General features: G+C 44.9%; 2 protein-coding genes across 2 annotated transcripts in view; one reads left to right on the top strand and one right to left on the bottom strand.

Annotated features, from left to right (window-relative positions):
* PLA2G7 (phospholipase A2 group VII) overlaps window positions 1-7,716 on the bottom strand; it is a 40,511-nt gene extending 32,795 nt beyond the window's left edge. The window contains exon 1 of the mRNA XM_034766635.1: window positions 7,678-7,716. The gene's annotated coding sequence lies outside the window, so the exon portion shown is untranslated. The remainder of the gene's footprint in view (window positions 1-7,677) is intronic.
* On the top strand, window positions 4,634-19,237 carry ANKRD66 (ankyrin repeat domain 66). Its single transcript, XM_034766639.1, has 3 exons — window positions 4,634-5,162; window positions 10,115-10,343; window positions 18,126-19,237. Exons 1-3 carry the CDS (start codon window positions 5,024-5,026, stop codon window positions 18,304-18,306), a joined length of 549 nt encoding a protein of 182 aa, XP_034622530.1. The 5' UTR covers window positions 4,634-5,023; the 3' UTR covers window positions 18,307-19,237.
* Window positions 19,238-20,216: the final 979 nt, after the last annotated feature.

Below are 20,216 nucleotides of genomic sequence, written 5' to 3'. Positions count from 1 at the left end.
TGTCAGATCAGCTGATTATATAAACAAACCACTACTAGTGGCTGGTGCTGGATCAAGTGCGTGTTGAAATGTAGAGAACTGTTACATTTTAGTGTCTTTATAGTTTTACGTCTAGTTGACTAAGGAATTATTTATGTGTGAGAATTCCTCATTATTATCTTCAGATGGTAGCTAAAAGAGGTGGCTGATTGGTTGGTTGAGTCCTAGCTTGGTAGCTTGGCCATCATCATAGGCTTTCATAGTCTATAGGCTCAGATTCAAGGTGAAAATTTGTGAAGACAATCTTGTATAGTGAGTTTCATGAGGACACACGATTGAAATTTTTGGACAATATCCCTCGGTCTATATCCATGTCTGTGTTTACTATATATATGACATCCCTTTGTCTTCAGTTCAGCCTGTTATATTATACCTTGCGTGCTTGAGTTTTGATTCAGTGATAAGGTTAATAATCTGTCTGACTGTTTCATTTTGTGTTCTTAATTAGTATTTCTTCTTTTTAAGGCTTTTCAGCATTTGTGTACCATTCAGCATTTGTGTACATTGTGTACAGTAGACGATTTCAAGGGTAGATAAGCTACTTATTTACAGCAGAATATTTCAAGTGTGGATAGGCGACAGATTGACCAGATAGATCACTATGAAGAGGAGATTTGAAAGGGGAGCAAGCAAGAGACGGCGAAAACAACTGAGTGAAGCTGCAGCTAAGAGCTCAAAGCCAATAACTTCATTTCTCAAACCACTGGAAAACACACCTTACCCAACAAACAATGCTCCTGATAATGAAAACTCTGCAACTGCAACAGGTGATATGTCAATGCCAATACCTGAACATGAGGACAGTAGTCAAGAAGGAGATATGCCAACAGTAACAGATACAGCAGAAGATCCTGTGTACGATCAAGAAACTCAACAGCAACAGGAAGATGTAGCTCTTACGCAGCAAGAGCAATTCATGAGTATTACAGGTTTGACTGTAACTGACATTGGAATTATTGACAAGAGCAATGCTGCCCAAATGCAATCTTTTCTTCAAATTAATTGTTTTGAAATTCCAAGTAACATTCCATGAGATGCTGATAATCCTGCTTTCCCTACTTGTCTGCTGACAAAACTCTTCTAAATGGTGAGACCTGCACTAGAGACTGGCTATGCTGGAGTACAATCTCTGTACTGTGCACCCTGCTTCATTTTGAGCAAAAGTGTTGCAAATGCATCAGTTCACTCTCATCAATCAGGATGGAGCATAAACAGAGGTTGGAGGAAGTTGAAAGAGCGAATACCATCACATGAGAGTTCAACGTCACACAAAGAAAACTACGTTGCATGGAAATCAGCCAGTAGGGCAGCATCAGCTGAAAGTTCAGTTGAGAATTTACTCTACAGAAACTAATAACTGGAAAAAACTTCTTGAACGCATCCTGAACGTCATCCTTTTTCTTTCTGAGCAGGGATTGGCTTTCTTTGGTTCAGTCAACGTATTGGTGATCGTGCAAATGGAAACTTTCTAGGCATAGTTGAGCTCCTCAGCAAATATGACTCACTTTTATCAGAGCCTGTTAAACGTGTTCAAGAATCACAAGAGAGTCAAAAGTGCATGCAAATCCATTATCTCTCCACATGCATACACAACGAGTTTATTGAGCTATGTGGGTCATTCGTACAAACAACAATTCTTGATGAGATTCGAGATGCCAAGTATTTTTCAATCATTGTTGATGCCACTCCAGATTGTTCTCACGAGGAATAGACTACTGTGGTTATTCGATATGTTAAGATTGTAGACAGGTCACAATTTTCAACTGAAGAATGGTTTATTTTGTTTGATAATTTCACAAGAAAAACTGGAAAGGAAATTGCTGCCTGAGTACTAGCAATTCTAGAAGGTTTTAAGTTAGATTTTCAAGTTTGCATTGGTGAAGCCTATGACAATGGATCTAATATGACTGGGAAGTACAAAGGTGTACAAGCAGTTCTGCTTGAGCATAATTCAAACTCTATTTTCTCCAGCTGTGGAAACCGCACACTTGTAGGTGTTCACTGTGCTGAATCATGCAAGGAGGAATGACTTACTTTGGAACTGTTCAGCAAATGTACAATCCCTTCAGTAGCAGTCCACAAAGGTGGGAAATCTGAAGCAATATCTTCCTGTCCAAAACTAGATGGATTGATGGTGTTCAACCAGTTGCACAGCATTTGAATTCAGTGAGAAAGGCTTTAAATGAGCGTGAATCTCTCAATCTCACTGCACGGACTCGAACTGAACTTCAGTCTATTCAGAAGCACATGTCCAAATTTCAATGCATTCTGATGTCATCTTTGTGGATGAAGGTACTTACAATGATCCACCAAACTAATCTGGTAATTGAAGCATGCAATGTTACACTTGATGTTGAGAGGAATAACACTGAAAGTCTTATCAATGACATTCAACAGATTTGTGAACAATGGGATGCGATCCTGAGTCCAAATTAGTAGCACAAAATATTGGCATTTCATCCGAGTTCTCCACCAATCGCAACTTACCTACTGAATCCGATGCTGAGCAGCATTATAGGGCCAATGTCTTCCTTGTCATCATTGACTCTATTCAATCAGGTCTTACATGTCAGATTCAGTCACTGCAACTAATTTGTACCCTTTTTGGTTTTCTTTGGCAGTTCAACAGACTGAGCAATGACGATCTACTTTCTGCAGCTGAACAATTTCAGCAACAGTATAACAAAGAAATCTCAAAAGATCTCAGTGATAAGGTCATCTTCCTCAAACAAATACATTCCATGAACTTTAAATTGGATTGCAAGCCAAAGGAATTGCTTCAAGAAATACTTGAACTTGGATGCTCTGGGGTGTTTCCTAATATCACAATTGCACTGCATATTTTTGTCAGTTTGCCTGCTTGAGGTGGCTTGAGGTGAATGCACCTTCAACGTGTTAAAGCAGGTAAAGAACTATCACTGTTTAACTATGGGACAAGAGCATTTGAATGGGCTCGCCATGCTTAATAGCAACTGTGACACTATACGAAAGCTAGATTTTTCCTCAATGATGAGTGCATTTGCACAGAAAAAAGCCAGAAAAGCATTTGTTAAATAAAAAAATATTCAAATTATGGCTCACTCTTTTTTTTGGTGCCTTATTTTGTTTTCATGTGTCGTCATTTTTTATTTTTATGATGACTAGGGGCTTCCAAAACTGGAAGTGGCCCGGGCCTCTCAGGACCTCTGAAAGGGCCTGCTAGTTAGCGCCTTCTGTCTGTTCTCTGACCGTGGAACCAATCCTTCTACGGCTGTGGAGGAGTGTGTGTGCTCCCTCCCAGCAGAGGGGTGGTCCATGCACAACGGTGCTGAATGAATTGGACACTTTGGCCAACAATTCTTTCCTGGGCTGATGTCAGAGATCCCCTGAAAACTCATCTCCCACTTTTCAACTTACATCCCCCTGTTATCTCACGCCCCACTGCCTTGGTCTGTCCCACACTGACTGGTTTCCTCCCCACCAGCTTTGCTCTGTGAAGTGTGTGTGTGGAGGAGATGGGGGAGGGTGGGGTTGATACACGTATCTGAGCTGTCCAGCCTGTCTTCTTTCTGTGCCTGCTTGGACCAGCTGCCTCACTCAGCTCAACTGGCTCTTCTCCCTCTTGAGGCTTTGTGCCAGGAGGGGTGAATGGCACCCTTTGCATTAAAAGAGATGATCCCTTTACCCCTTCTGCTTGCGCTATGCTTGTAGACCCTGTGCATCTATTATAGTAAAACCTGCATCAATCTCCCAAGCCCGGCTCCTAGCTCCCCTGTTTGGTAAGAGATGAGTACTGCATTCTGCACTTGGAAGAAGGGAGAGCTTTCCTTAGCCATGATCCTTCCAGCTGAGTACATCACTGGAGGAAATACCCCGTGTTCCTAGCAGGGGCGGTTTTTGCCGCCCCAAGCACATTAGTCAGGCGGCTTTCGGTGGCGCGCCTGCGGGCAGTCCGCTGGTCACGCAGATTCAGCGGCATGCCTGCGGGAGGTCCGCCGGTGCCACGCCATCGGCATCCCCGCCGCCAAATTGCCGCTGAAGCCACGGGACTGGCAGATCTCTCGCAGGCATGCGACCGAAGGCAGCCTGACTGCCGCCCCCACAGCGACCAGCAGGCCACCCCCCACGGCTTGCCACCCCAGGCATGCGCTTGGTGCACTGGTGCCTGGAGCCGCCCCTGGTTCCTAGAAGAGCTAGTTTTGTTTTCTGGGGGTGCTCGTAATTTGTCAGCAAAGCAGCCACTCAAGTGATCTCCTAACACAATGGGGGACCCAAAGTGTGATAACACACATTGCACAGGCCTCACACCCAGTTGGATTCATAGGATAGTGCCTGTGCTGTGGAATAGCCTCAAGGCTCTTGCACAAATGCAGAGCGTGCCGCTGGGGGAGAACAGCATTATATTTTTTTATAAGCAGTGTGGTGTGTCAAGATCTGCCCAGAATAACATGGGAGATATCTGAGCAGTAACATCTTTTCTTTAAAACAAAAACAAAAACAAATCTGTATAATAAGCCTGCAGCTTTAACAAGGGAGGAGCCAGTTTCCATGGTAAATAAGTAACAACAGACTTGGAGGCCAATGTGTGTTGTGAGCTGGCAGAGATTCAGCGACATCTTTGAGAAATGCACTATGGTTTTATTTGTGGTTTTCTTTATATACTGAGTTGCACTTTGTAACAGATTTCCCTGAACTCAGAGACTAAATACCTAGCAAACATCACCAGCAGACTGTAATCAGTGATTGGTTTAAGTTCAATTAACTGTGGATGTTAATTTTCTTCCTTTCTTTTTGTCTCTCTGCCTTTCTTGTTTTGGCCTTCGATAAAATCTTGCTACAGATGGTTAATGTCTGAATTTTCAGTGTGGACACTGCCTAATCCATTCAAATTGTCTGTTGGGCAGAGGCTTTCTGAGCCACAGTTACTGAAAACTGCTATATAAAGCATTTGCACGAAGTTGTTGTTTTGTTGTTCTTGTACCAGGCGTTGTCAGAACTGTGCAACATGACAGAGCTTCATGAAGCTGTAGCTCTGGGCGATTATGATTTAGTGAATGAGCTTCTGAAAAAAGGGCTTTGTGATGTGAATTACAAAGATACGGACTGGAATGACAGGACACCATTACACTGGGCTTCTGCTAAAGGTAAGAGGGCTGTGTACTCAGTAGCCCATGTAGAGGCTGACATTGAAGTTATAGAAGATAGTGCTGCACTATGCAGCATAGGTGCTGGAACTAGGGATGTTGGGGGTGCTGCCGCACCCCCTAGCTTGAAGTAGTTTCCATCACATACAGGGTTTACAGTTTGGTTCAATGGCTCTCAGCACCCCCGCGATACAAATTGTTCTAGCACCACTGCTGTGCAGGCTGTTAATGGAGTTATGCAGCGTACCGATAATTACACTGAGAGGTTCTGATTCTTCTGTCCTTGCCCAAACAGACAAAATATTGAAATTAAAAGGGAATTTTGCCTGTAAAAGAACTTGTGGAAATGGACCCCAGATGATCATTTCTTGTCTATATAAAGTATGATTATTTTAAAGGGATAATGTGTAATTTTTACACACTGTGTACAATACAAGGGCCCTGTTTCTTCCCTCACTTTGATTTCACACTGGAATAGCTGCATTGACTTGAGTAGAGTTATTCCTGATTTACACCTGTGTGAAAGGGGAATCAATGTGTAGACACAATGGGCATTTAGGAAAAACAGATTGAACACAGTAACTACACAGTGATTTTAAATCCTCCCACTTTTATTTTTAGTGTTGAATTTTTCAAATCAGCAATGCAGGACCAGATCCTGCCTGCACCTGACGTTTTGTGTTTTAGCATCAGAACTATTTATTGAGGTCCAACCAGGTATGACCTCTAGAAGGCAGTGGGTGGAACTCTGCGGATGTAACTAAGAACTTAATTTTAAAAGAAAATGGTTTGTATGGGAGTCACTGAGAGCTTAATTTAGCCTGCAGAATCTTTACAACAGGTGACAGTGCATGAGAAGGAAAGAATCCAGCTTGACCCTCAGATCCCAGGTTGAATTTACAGGTCAATTAATTAGGGGGGAAACAAACATCTTTTTACTTGCATAGGAACTGAAATCACCAGACAGGGTTAGACCTAAAGTCCATCTAGTCCAGTACCCTGTCTCTGACAGTGACTGGTACCAGATGCTTCAGAGGAAGGTGAAAGAACCTCACAGTAGGCAGATGTGGGATAATCTGCCCCCCACATTTGTCTCATGCTGATCTCTCATAGTTAGAGATTGGCTTAAACCCTGAACACATTTATTCACCAAGTACATGTAGTCTACAGGGCATTGAGACACAAGAAACAGACCATTTCAATACCATTCGAATCACTTTGCCATCCTTTGCGGTAGAGCTGCATTATAATGCATGAACATTTGTAAAAAGCTTTGAGATCCTTGATGATCCTCTAGAAGGACAAAGAAATTCTTACCTTATCTGGTGACTTTTATTGTTTCAATCATTATTAATTCATTTTTCATTGCCGCTGGACTTTCCCCTGAGATGTCGTTCCCAGATGGAATGAAATTAAATATTACACATTCAGAACAAATAATTACTTTGCTGCGGGGGCTATGGGCCTGATCTAAAGCCCTTTGAAATCCAGGAAAAAAGGGTTCCCTTGACTTCATTGGCCCTTGGATCACATATAAGGATTAACCCTTATAAAAGTTAGGAAGCTTAGGGAAGTGCCAACAGAGACTTATGCAAGGGGGATACGATCAAACTTACATTAATTGGCGTGCACTAAAAATACACGGCACAAAAGCAGTGCCGAGTTAGGGTTGCTCGAAGCACCTTCGATCCCAGTTAATGTGATATCCCTTTGTAAGACATGTCATGAGTTTTATCTCTGTTGTTAACTCCCTAATTACCTGCCTAAGAGCCTTACACATGATGTGCAGAGCGTGCCAGCTGGCAGAGGCAGATCAGTGCCATTTCTAGTTTACGTAAGTGATGCCTACTTAGCGTGGCACTCTGTTCCCCTCTAGTGGTGGCTAGACCAGCTAGAACCTGGTGAGCCTGCTACATCCTTGGCTCAGAGAGCGGCATCTTTTAGCTCAGGCAGTACAGCCTTATGTGTTAAGATCCAGAGGTCTGATCCCTGCTGCTGATGACCCAACCTGGAGCATCAGCATTACGCTTACATTCTAAGGGCCTGATCCTGCAAGTTGCTGAGCGTCTCCTGCAGTTACCTAGTGCTCTCAACTCCCATTAGCTTCAGCCGGGATTAAGGGCACTCTGCAGGATTGGGACCTACGTTAGAATATGAAACCCTGGGATTGGGGGTAGCTGAGGAGGACAAGTGATAAAGGGTTAAATGAAATATATGAGTTTGGAAGGGTGGGAAACAAAGTGATATATCCCTGTGTCAGGTTACTGATAGTTGGGTATAAAAGGTCTGGGTTAAGTTATTGATATTGGGCCGGTTCTCAGCTAATGTAAACTGGCATAGCTCCATTGACTTCCATAGCGGCTCCGGTCCATTGTGTATTGTATTGTATCACAATAGTACACAAAATGCTAACCCCCCGCAACCAGCACACAAAATCTAAACACCCTACATCCGGCTCTTCAAAGCATTAAACATAAATATAAAATGTACATTTCCCTCAATATTTTTCACTGACCTGGATGAAGAGTTTCACACTCTGTGCAGCCCAGGGCTGTGGTTTGTATTCATATCCGAACTCAGCCAGGTTTTCTCCCTCTCCCTCAGCATTTCAGGGAAAGAAATCATGTGTAAGCGTGGATGGAATACAAAGCTGAGAACAAGCTGGAAGGACAGGTTTTTGCACAGAAAAATCTATGTCTTTCCAACTCCCACCCAAGCCTCCCTCCCTCCCCAAACTAAAAAAAAATCTGTGAGTCAAATCCTGAAGTCTTTACTCTGTTCTTACTCAGGCTTCAGCCTGCCAAAACTCCCTTTGGAATCAATGGAATAACAAGTAAGGACCTAAGTATTTATTTCTGTGCTAGAGCCATATTTGCTAGGCTTCGCAGACTTGCACTTCTGTCCCCCATAACCTGTCTCCAATGTCTTTTTGCCTTCCTCATTGTCTTTCAGTACCCTGTCTCCTCTCCATTTCTCTTTTTTCTCTTCTTCTCGCTTGTCTGTCTTTGTGTAGGATCTATCTCAGTGTTTCTCAAGCTGGGGTCGCCGCTTGTGTAGGGAAAGCCCCTGGCGGGCTGGGCCGGTTTGTTTACTTGCCCCATCCTCAGGTCCGGCCGATCGCGGCTCCCACTGGCTGCGGTTCACCGCTGCAGGCCAATGGGAGCTGCTGGAAGCGGCGGCCAATACGTCCCTCAGCCCATGCTGCTTCCAGCAGCCCCCATTGGCCCGGAGCAGCGAACCGCGGCCAGTGGGAGCTGCGATGGGCCGGACCTGCGGACGGGGCAGGTAAACAAACCGGCCCGGCCCGCCAGGGGCTTTGCCTACACAGGCGGCAACCCCAGTTTGAGAAACACTGATCTATCTGCACTGCTTTCTGGTCAGCCATTAGGGCACTCTAGGAATTGAGTGAAACTCTCTGCAGTTTCTTTCTTCCCATGATCACTGCTGAACAGGATATTGCTGAGAGATGTAGTTTTTCTGTGATTGACTAATGTCACCTGGGATGGATGAAGGCTCAGTGAAATATAAAGAGTTAATGACTACAATACAATGGTCTGTGGTTAAATATTCTGCAGATGAGCAGGGTCCCGACTGGGAGGCAAGTTAACATGGCACAGAGATGGTATCTAAGGGCTATTGTGGGTGAATTCTGAACTTGGTGTTTTACTTATCTGTGCTGCAGTGTTTGTTATACTGGGCTGATCAAAAATGTGTGTGTATTTCCGGGTAAGGCCATAGAACAAGGTAAGTCTCAAAGGGTACGTTTACACAGCAGAAAAAAAAAATGCATCAGCGAATCTCAGAGCTGAGATCAACTGACTCGGGCTCCCAGGGCTTGTGCTGTGGGGTTAAACAGAGCAGTGCAGTTGGTTGGGCTTCGGCTGGAGCATGGACTCCAAGACCCTCGCTCCTCACTGGTTCCAGAGCCCAGGCTCCAGCCTGATTCTGATTGTCTGCACTGCTATGTTTAGCCTCACAGCTGACCCAGGCCAGCCATGACAGTGCCATGGGTCATTTATCCCTGTGTAGAGATACCCTGAGATGCTTTGCTGAGGGTTTTTTTGCTGTGTAGATGTACCCTGATTGGCTTATCCATCTCCCAGGCAGGGCTGGCTCCAGGCACCAGCGAAGGTAGCAAGTGCTTGGGGCGGCCAATGGGAAGGGGCGGCACGTCTGGGTCTTCAGCGGCGGGTCCCTCAGTCCCTCTCGGACCGAAGGACCCGCCGCCGAATTGCCGCCGAGGAATGAAGCAGCAGCGGGTTTTTTTCCCCTTTGCCGCTTGGGGCTGCAAAAAAGCCTGAGCCGGCCCTGCTCCCAGGCCATGAGGTCTGGACAAAGAGACTGGGGATCTGGTTATTTTTAAAAAGGTATTCAAAATATCGATTTTAATTATGCTGGTGTGAGTCCCTAAAGATTTAAAAAAAATATCCATGCCCTAAAAAGAAAATCACAAAACTCAGATTTGCAAGTGCTGGAAACGCAGCAACGACCAATCCACAGCCATAAACCATGGTCGCCCCAGCTGACGCTCGTATACTTGTCACTGCATTCATAGTGGATGTCGTCCAGCTGCTGAGATTTGAATTCCTGTAGCCCAGATGCTCGAGGACAAGCTCTGTTTAACTAGAGGGAGTATGTAATATACCGTATACCACATGTGTGGATATGAACCTCAGTACCATTGTCTGGATGGAAGGTCAGACCCAATCAGCTGATGGTGGCTATTTTTGTCTACAGAGGTTATAAGATCTAACCCTAGTTCAGCTAGCAGAGCATCAGCACAAGTGGTAGAGGTTTGTGTGTGTTGGAACCAGAGTTCCTGGTGACGTCACTGCCGTGCTTGTTGTCCCTGGACTCAGATTCTGTACACTGCCATAGAGTTGATAGAACGTCTTGAATATTTCACCTTTGAACCATTTTTTTCCTCCCTGTGTTTTCTGCATATCTACAAGGGCAATCGGAGATGGTAAAGCTACTTGTGCAGCATGGCGCTCGCCTTTGCTTGAGAACGGACGTGGGTTGGACTCCAGCTCATTTTGCGGCTGAGTCAGGAAGACTAGGTGTGCTAAGGACTCTTCATTTTTTGCATGCCGCCATCGATGCAGCAGATCTCTATGGGGACACTCCGAAAAGGATTGCAGAAATCTACGGACACAAAGACTGCGTGAAGTTCTTAGAAATGTAAGTAGTGACAGAATTCTGCACACAGCTGCAGTAAATGAAGTGGAAGCCAGTGAAGGTGAAATTCACTCCTATAGAGGGCCAGCGCAATGGCCTATGCACGACTTGCATTTCAATCTAATCCTGTGCAAACCCTAGGGTTTAAGTGGCATATAAATGTGCTTAGGCCTTCTGCTGGGTTTCTGCACAGGAGTGAGCAAATGGAAAGACCTTTGTTGATTTCAGTGAATCCACTGAGCCAATTATCTTAAGTGGCTTTCTGCCACTGAACAGCACTTCATCGTTTTCCATTTTTTCAAAGTATTCTGGCTATAGGTCCAGGTTTCCTAAAGACAGGGCCGGCTCCAGGGTTTTGGCCGCCCCAAGCAGCCAAAACAAAAAAACAACAACAAAAAAAACGCGATCGGGATCTGCGGTGGCAATTTGGTGTGAGGTCCTTCGTTCTCAGGCGGAGTGAGGGACCGTCTGCCGAATTGCCGCTGAATACCTGGACGTGCCGCCCCTCTCCGGAGCGGCCGCTCCAAGCACCTGCTTGAGAAGCTGGTGCCTGGAGCCGGCCCTGCCTAAAGAGTTAAGTACCCAGGAGCTCCCCTTAAGGCACATAAATAAGTGGCTTGAATTTTAAATGTTCTGTGACTATTTAAGCTCCGATATGAAGTGGCCAGATTTTCAAGAGAGAATAAACAGGAGCTCCTGGGTACTGAGCCCTTGTGAAAATCTGGCCGCTTCACAGTGGTGCTTACAGGGGAGCTGAGGTCTTCAAAAAACTACGGGTATGTCTCCACTACAATAAAACATCTGCAGCTGGCCTGTCTCAGCTGATGCGGGCTTGTGGGGCAATTAAATTGCAGTGTAGATGTCCAGGCTTGGGCTGGAGCCCACAGTCTGGGATCCCAGGAGAGGGAGGGTCCCAAAGCCTGGTTTCCTGCCTGAGTCCAAATGTCTGCACTGCAATTTTATAGCCCCACAGCCTGAGCCCGCATCAGCTGACACAGTAGACATATCCGTAGTTCTCACTTCTAGGGTGATGAGCTACAGCTGTATCCTGATTCTGTGATGGGAGAAATAGAAAACAGTGTAACCAGCTTTCTTCAATTGGTGCAGTCACTGCTACACAGTTTTCTTGTGAGTGAATAGTAGGACTGTGAGGTTTTTATGTTTCTTTTCCAAAACAAGATAGAATACTCTAGGCAGTCCAATTTACACAAACCAGTTCCTGCTTTCTGGGTCTAAACCCAAGAAATCCCAGCTGCTGCCTTGGAAGGTAGAAGGGAGAGTTAACTCGTGCGGAGCTGGCCAGAGAGTGACAATTTAATTCTGCAAAGACGTTTGAGATTTCGAAGTTTCATGTCTTTCCACATTTCCGATGAAAAAGCATTTTGTGGAAAATGTTTCAACCAGCTCTATTGTCTCATAATTATCTCTGGCATTTACCATTGCATCCGTAAGGCTTCTCACTAGCAAGTCTTTGAATTCTGAATGGGTTGCCAGGCCCCTTTTTCCTCACTCTTCACAAACATTCATGCCATTGGGATTATGTTCCCACAGATATTTGGGGGGATTGGTTGTTCCTCATATGACTACCCATATTCACGTGCAAAAATGGGGTATTTGTGCATAAAGAGGACTATTTGTCATTCGCTCTTCACCAGTTGTTGGTTTTATTTTTTAAAAGCCTCAGACATCCATTGAGGAAGCTGGAAGAATTGTGTGACTTAGGTGACCAATTGCACAGAATGAACACTGAATAGGTAAAGTGAACAGCCCTTTGGCAGAACACTGTTCATCCAAGCTAACTGGTTAATACTTCGAAATAACAGTTACTCTCATAGAAATCAGGATTGGTTCACAAATAATTTGCAAAAGAAAGGATAAATCAAAGAAATTCTTTATCCAGAATAAAAAACGGTTCTACTTCTAATCGCAGGCGAAAAATAATACATTAAAGAAACATGTACATCACCACCACTGCACTAATTATATGTAACTATGAAATTAGAGCACATATCCTTAATTTTTTCATGCTTAATATTCAAACAAAAATGTACCCATTCAAAATTTAGCCAGATTGTCAAGTCAGCATACTATTATGTAATGCTGAAAGTTTTCACTGTTTCTCACCTTTGGAATACAATTTTTTTACGCTGTTAAAAGCTATCATTTAGAATTACACATGTGATTTCCACACTCAACTGACCCAATGGGCCATCTGTATGTTTGGTATGTTGACCATTTGTGTTTGCTTGTGGAACTGTGGTAACCGCATGTGCAAATTATGCACATGCAAATTTTATGTAAGCTCTTCTAGAACAGGAGGTCAGATGCTCAGCTGGTGAAAATTAGTGTTGACTTCAATGGAATTATGCCAATTTATACTAGCTGCTGGAAATGGGCCATGATTCTAACCGGGATCTGAACAAAAAATTTTCTTTGGCTTTACTAGCTTAGTTAGATCTCAAAGATACAATACAACTGTATGTGGAATAGCTGGTTTCACCCAAATTGTATCCCAGAATGAGATGAAGAGCCAGTGACACCATTACTAAAGGGAGGATATGTATCTGGCTGTCTCAGACCGCTGGTCTGTTCCAATAGTGCAGGTTCCATGTTGTGAAACTAGCTGCCAAACTTTCTGCTCTGATTTTCAGGTACACTAAGGGCCCTGTGACAGGGTGCTAAGCAGAAAACTGCTCAGCCAACCCTCTCTCACTCCAGCTCCAATTAAGAGAAGTGAATTGGCACTAGGGTGACCAGACAGCAAGTGTGAAAAATCGGGACAGGGGGTGGGGAATAATAAGAGCGTGTATAAGAAAAAGACCCAAAAAGCAGGACTGTCCCAATAAAATCAGGACATCTGGTCACCCTAATTGGAGCTGGGTAGACCCCCTGCAGGGCCGGCTCCAGGCACCAGCGCAGCAAGCAGGTGCTTGGGGCTGCCAACGGAAAGGGGCGGCATGTCTGGCTCTTCGGCGGCGGGTCCCTCAGTCCCGCTAGGAGGGAAGGACCTGCCGCCAAAGGATGAAGCAGCGGCGGTAGAGCTCCCGCCGAAGTGCCGCCGATCACAGCTTTTATTGATTGATTGCTGCTTGGGGCGGCGAAAATGGTGGAGCCGGCCCTGACCACCTGGCCCAGATTGGGGAAGCTTGAACAGCTGCTGCCTCATCAGGCTGGGGCTGGCTAAGAGTCCCAGGGGAAGGAAGCCGGGGGGAGCTGGAAAGAGGAAAACGGCAGGAGAGGAAAGGCAGTGAGGGGAAGCAGAGAGAGATAGTTAGCCCTCTCTTTCCTGCCGGTGGCCTGCAAGAAGGGGACTACTTGTATGGTGGAAAGGTGGTGGGAGCACAGCCTATAAATAAAAGCACCAGGTGGACACTGCACCAAAAGGTCTCTGTGTGACTTTCTCAGCCCAGCAGGGGCGGAGCCAGAAGGGCCCTGCAGGGACACTGCTACATGCCCTTTCCACCCCCGCGTTGTGTAAAGGGGACATAGTGTAAATGAAAGCCAGGCACTCCGTATTTAATTCAGTTTACTGGAGTAAAAGTTTTAATAAACAACACCATTATTAATAGTCAAAGCACATTAACACGAGTTATGAAGCAAAGTAATATATCATGTAACACCCAGGAGCCTTCAGACAAATAAAACATGTTACAATGGCAAAAACAATTCTGAAACAAAATGTTTTTAAAAATAAAACCCTTTGGGCTAGATCACATGCTGGTGATTAAGGACAGACAATGGAGCTGACGAGTGCCGAGGCCTTCTCTGGTGATGTGACATCCACCCTCTCAAGCTGGAGTATGGGGTGACAACAGCAATTGCAGCTTCAGCTCCAGTTTCGTGAGACAGCCAGGCAGCTGAAGCAGACCCCAGGCAATTTTAATGCAGGTCCTGAGAACCAGCTACATTTCACCGGTGTGAGAGACAGGCCTAGATTTTTGATTAAATACATATTTTAAAAGAGAAATTTACTTTCCAATTCTAGGGTGACCAGATGTCCCTATTTTATAGGGACAGTCCCGATATTTGGGGATTTTTCTTCTATGGGCGCCTATTACCCCCCACCCCCGCCCCCATTTTTCACACTTGCTGTCTGGTCACTCTATCCAATTCACAGCCCATCAGTTTGTCCTCTGCTCCCTCTCTTGCTCTCAGGAACTACAGCATTCTCTCCCTGACTCAGCCCTCTGGCCAGGTCACTAGTGTGGTTTCCCCTTAGGTTCCTGCTCTCCAGCCATCTCAGGCAGTCTTCTGCTTCACCGCCTCACAGTATCACTCCCACAGTGGCTGGCAGGGGAACATGGGCCCACCCTCTACTCTGGGTTCCAGCTCATTCCCTGAACCTTGCTGTCTTTTCCTAAGCTACTTCCATACCTCCTGGCCTTTCCCACTCCTTTGTATTTGCCAGTCTCCCTCCTCCCTGGGAATAACTCAACCCAAACACTCCTCCCTTCCCCCCAGGGAGTGACTGCATCTTTCCCCCGCTGCAACCTCTGCTTCCAGTTTTCTGGTCTTTTGTATCAGCTGCACCTGTCCCTTGCAGGTGAGCTTCTCTCTAGTTAGCTGTGTCCAGCCTAAAGCTCCCCTGTTTGCAGCCTAATTAGCTGATTGGGCCCTTCTGACCTAACCCAGCTCTTGCAGGGCCAGTGTGGGGTCCACAGCCCATCACAGAAGGACTTTATGCTTTTCACTTCTTGAATGGGGGCTCCTGAAACTGGCTTACCTGTTTTGCATCTGCCAGGTGTGACTCCAGAGAGAGAAGAAGAAGAGGAGGGGAGAAATGATGAATGTGGCAAAAGCCACAGAAAATCCAATGCCACGGAAAAGAAAAACAAATTTGTCTCCAAGATCAAGTCTTTTATAGTGTTGTTTTCTGAGAGACTGGGCACAGAATAATTACATTGCATTTTGTAGATGTCACAGAAGAAAGGGATGCTGTTGACTAAGGAGAAAAACATAAACATGAGGCGCCACCAGGCTATCAGCTTGGAGATTTGCAGGTTTAGGTGGATGAAGAAAGGGGGCTGAAATCTGCAATTCTGACATGGTAAAAGACCTATAAACAGGCTGCCCAGAGGACGGGAGAGCTTAGAAATCAGCTGACAGCTGTGAATGCTCGTTATGCATTGGTCCTAGGATAGAAGCTAGCAGAGAAAGCCGTATAGAAAACCCTTAGCATTGCTGTGCACAAGAAGCAAAGCCTGGAGATCCCCAGAATGGTCAAGATCTTTTCACCTGAGTTCAGGCCTCTCTTTTTTGACAGCCACAATGAATTTAGCCAAAAGCCAATAACTGCCTCACCTCTTAGAAATGCCAAGAAACTGACAGTGGATGGGGGGAAATTACAGCTTTGGGAACAGTACAACTGTTGCCTCCCATTGTTTAAGATGTACACAAGTTCTGTTCCAGAGGTCAAAGGTTTTCGTGCAGCGCTCTGTTAGAATCTGGGCAACAGATCCACTGCCCTTCTCTCTGTATGTCACGCATGCAAAACATGGCTTAATATGTATACTTAAATGGAATTGTTCCTGCTATACTAGGCATGTAAATGTGAGGTGTATTCGGTTACTGAGGGTCTGTGTCACTCCCAGATATTTGCGTGTCACGTGGAGAGTTGTATACAGAGTTAAAAACACTGTTTGTGTCAGAGGCTTGGAGTTTGTTCTGGAACAACGAAAACACAATTTACATCAGTTTTGGTCTGCAGCAGAAATTCCCCATCTTGGGTTCTGTTACACGAATTTTGCACTGGTGCCGATGGCTAACCAAGGTGCAAGGAAGCTGAGAACCTGGCTCTCTAGTGTGTTTCCATCTCATTTTCAGAGTGCTTAATGTTGAAGCCACAGTTGCTGTTCTAGGAGGCCCCTTCATGGTCAAGCTGTCTTCTGTCAACCCTGATGGGGCCTCATCCAGAATGGTGTCCAGAATCCACAGTATCTCTTGAAATCAACGGGAGTTGCAATCATCAGCAAATGCCAGGAGCTGGCCCTTATTATTCTCAATTTTTTGTTATGTATCTAGGCTTTGTCCATAGAAAATCATCAATCCTTTTCTTAAAGATGGATTAATGGTTTAACCATCAGGTCTAAACTCTCAGGAACTTAAAGGATACTTCCTGCAGGGTAGAGGTAGCCCTTCAGTAGCCTCAGTTATTGTGATCACCAGGAAAATTATCTTGGATACAATAGCCTTATCTCCATTTTGAACATTACAACTATTGGCTGTCATTCTTGCAGAGGTACAGAAGTTTTGTCCCTGGTTGACATATGCACTACCCTGAGTCTTCATCCCATATACAGAAAACACAGCTTTGAATAGTTAAACAAAATAAAATAAGTGTATATGTTTCTCTTCCTAATTAATCACCTGATTAATGAGGAATGTACATGGCAAGAGTATCCTCTTCATGAGTATCAGTGTCACTCACGGATATCTGCACTTTCATCCAAAGAGCCATGCACAGAAATAAAATAAATTTTTAAATCGTCTTGTAGAAGGACAGATGTTCATGACAGTGCACTAAAGCTAAATGTAAGAAATGCCAGAGATCCTGCTAGCATACCATGGTAATTTTTCTTTAATTTTCTAGTTTAAAATTTGAACTTCTACAACACAGCTTTATTTTTTATAGCATCTTCCATGCAAACTGTATCCCAGAATGCTATACAGAGTTGCATTAGTGAATAAAGCAGAACAATATATTTCTAAGAAGAAGTGGGCTTGAGTTGCCAAGTTCAGATCTGGATTTGGATGCAAAATTAAGCTTAGGGTTGTTATGGTTCCAGGTTTGGTTCAGACCACTTTAGAGACACCACCAGCTGCAAAGTATAGATTGGGATTTGTGATAGACCCAGACCAGTTGGGTACAGCAGAATAGCGGAAGGGGCTGCTCCAGGCTAATGAGAACACCTGACTCCAATTAACCTGCAAAGAGTCAGGTGAGGCCATTAAGCTAATGTGACCACCTGACTCTAATTAAGGCCCTGCTGATACTATAAAAAGGGCTCACTCCAGTCAGGCAGAGGAGAGCCAGGGGAGAGGAAGTGCAGCGGAAGGACTGGTTAATGAAGACACCCTCAAGTTATTGATAAGGGAGCCCTAAGGTAAGGGTGAAGAAGGGAGAAGCAGGAGAGCTGTGGGGAAGTGGCCCAGGGAAATGTAGCAACTCTGGCAGTGAAAGGTTGGCTGTCAACAGCTGCTACCATGAGGGTCCCTGGGCCGGAACCCGGAGTAGAGGGCGGGCCCGGGTTCCCACCAGTACAGGAGCACCTCCTGGGAGGGGAAATCAGGCCCCTGTCAGGACAGGAGGCTAAACTGTTCTAAAACAAGCCCTAGGGACAACAGAGACTGTGGGAATTCTCTCACCAACCTCCTTGCTGGCCTATGATGAAAAGGGCTCAGTAGACTCTAACCCTGGCCCTAGAGAGAGAAGGGCTACATGGAGGGTCACAGAGAGCCACTGAGGCTAGCATAAACTGCCTAGAAGCACAGGACCCACGGGGACAAGGTCAGAGCTCTGCCACAGATTGAAACTTCTTCAGATTTTCTTGCTGTTCTGATCTGGTGTTTTGGTTCTGAACCATCTCTAGTTCTAAATAATAAGCGATAGCAGAAAGAGGGGAAATGAAGACACTTTGGCTGGTTATTTTTAACTGAATTTTTGTGTATGACCGGTTTGCAATGTTTTAGTCTGTTTCATTGCATGGAAAGTCCACAGCAGTCCTACAAGCGTGGTCTGACTGTGCAGTGTGCAATGGTTATGGCAACGTTTTTTCTTTTCCGTAGAGCTGAGGTGGAGTGCAGGGACTACCGTTTGGTGGCAGGATTGAAAGGAATTCAACTGGACCAGACAGATGAAGACTGGGAACTCAAGAAAGAAGAGCTTAAGAAAAATACACCCTGTGCTCAGGCGAAATATACACGCTCTACTCAAAAGAAAAACAGAGGAAAGAATGTGAAACAATAGCATCTTCAGATTCCTTTGAACTAGGGAAAGTCAGAGAGAGCTAGTCAAAGACACTAACAGACCCCAGATACATCTGGAGTATGAAACATATACTAAGTGTTTGTCTACATGGTGCTTTAGTCCTCGTCAGAGGGGTTAATTGTAGTCTGCACTAGCATGCTGCATGCTGACTGGCTTGTGTGCACCCTGCTGGCATGCACCGAAAGTTCTCTGGTGTGCATTACCCTAGCCCTGTTTCAGACAGGCCTATGTTAATGTGGGAACTTTCAGTATGCGCCATGAGGGTCCACGTAGGTCAGTTAGTGCATGACACACTAGTGGGGACTAAAATTGACACTCCTCTGGTGTGAATTAAAGAACTGTGTAGAGGAGACCTAAGAGAAAAAGCATATGGTCTGTGTGGTGGGTTGTACATATGACTATTAATGGGAAGTGGCTAGAAGTAGTGGATCTATCTATCATGACAAAGTCAATCCTGACAGACAGAGTGGTGGAGGGCAAATATATCAGCCCTTGGATAGTGAAGGTCCTATTCCCTCTGAGCTGAAAAAAGGTTACCTCAGGTTAAGGCCAGTTAAAGGCAGTCAGTGACCTTACGATCCCTTCTGGGGAGAGATGAGAGACAGGCTGCAATGGGGTAGTGGCACCACCAGAAAGGAAAGGCTTGCTGGAAGGCTGTCTCTCCTCCCGATACGGAAAGAAACTGAGTTAACAGATGCTTGGGGGAAGGACTGGCAAGGAGGAGCCAGCATAGTAGGGTAACACCAGGGAGAGGGGGCAGGGACAGGATTTTTTTGTTTTTGCTTAAGAGAACTTCTTGGGCCTACCCTGAGGCCTACCATGTAAATAAGGAAAAATAAAACCAGAGTGAAGGGAAAAACCCTCCAGAGTCAGACCGATTTACTCCAGGCCCTGCCACTGCCGAAGGGAGAAATGCTGAGGCCGATGAGGTGAAGGAGGTACCCTGCAATACTATCTATCTGATCTATCTAATGATCTATCCTATCTATATAGGCAAGAGGTTCCAAAATCTGGGGATTTCATGCAAATATCTTAATATTCTAATTCAATGAATATGCATGATCATGTTGACATAAATGACAGGAAAGTGCCTCTCCTCCCCATGCTCTACCTGGGTGTGTGTGTATGGCGGGGCGGGAGGGGGGAGAACCAGATAGAGACTCCAAATGGTAGACGCAGAAGCAGCCTTGGCAGGAGGGACAGCCGTGGCCATGTGTGTGTGTATATGTGTGTGTGTGTATATATATATATATATATATATATATAACAGTTCACAGATCTCAGCGATCCCTTAACTTCATTGCTGTACAATACAACTTTATTTGGTACACAAACAGCATCCTGAAATGCTTTACAGAGTTAATAACACAATGCCATAAATAATAGCAGAGTGGGCCAGCAATTGAAGAAAGATATTTTTCAGCTGAGATATGAAAAGAGGGGAAGAGATGAAGGCCACTGCTAGGAGCAGGGGATGCATCTAATCAAGTTAGCACTAGTCTGTTCCAGTATTCCTATGCTGCGTAAACCTCTACATGTAATTGATTTGATTGGAGTAACCGTTCTAATAACTATACTGATAATAATAACAACACTTTAACATAAATTATGAATCAATGGAACTTTAATCAGATAACAGTCTATAAAGAAATACAGCATGATGCAGTAGTAAAAGCCATTATAAAGCAAAATATTATTAATGTAGTAATAATACCTAGCTTTTACTCAGTGCTATTCGTCCTTAGATCTCAAAGCACTTTACAAAAAAGATCAGTATCATTACCCCTATTTTACAGATGGAGAAACTGAGGCACAAGGAGGAAAGTGACATGCCCAAGGTCCCCCATCAGGCCAGCAGAAGAGCTGGGAATTGAATAGAAGTATGAATC

Source organism: Trachemys scripta, chromosome 3 (genome assembly GCF_013100865.1).
Source record: "Trachemys scripta elegans isolate TJP31775 chromosome 3, CAS_Tse_1.0, whole genome shotgun sequence".
NCBI lineage: Eukaryota > Metazoa > Chordata > Testudines > Emydidae > Trachemys > Trachemys scripta.
This window is presented reverse-complemented; position numbering and strand designations above follow the sequence as displayed.

Bases quoted from the DNA above. Each gene is read 5' to 3' on its own strand.
- ANKRD66 (XM_034766639.1), top strand. From the start codon at position 5,024: ATGACAGAGCTTCATGAAGCTGTAGCTCTGGGCGATTATGATTTAGTG. The intron at 5,163-10,114 runs GTAAGAGGGCTG...CATATCTACAAG, and splicing joins ACACTGGGCTTCTGCTAAAG to GGCAATCGGAGATGGTAAAG. The intron at 10,344-18,125 runs GTAAGTAGTGAC...TCTTTTCCGTAG, and splicing joins TGCGTGAAGTTCTTAGAAAT to AGCTGAGGTGGAGTGCAGGG.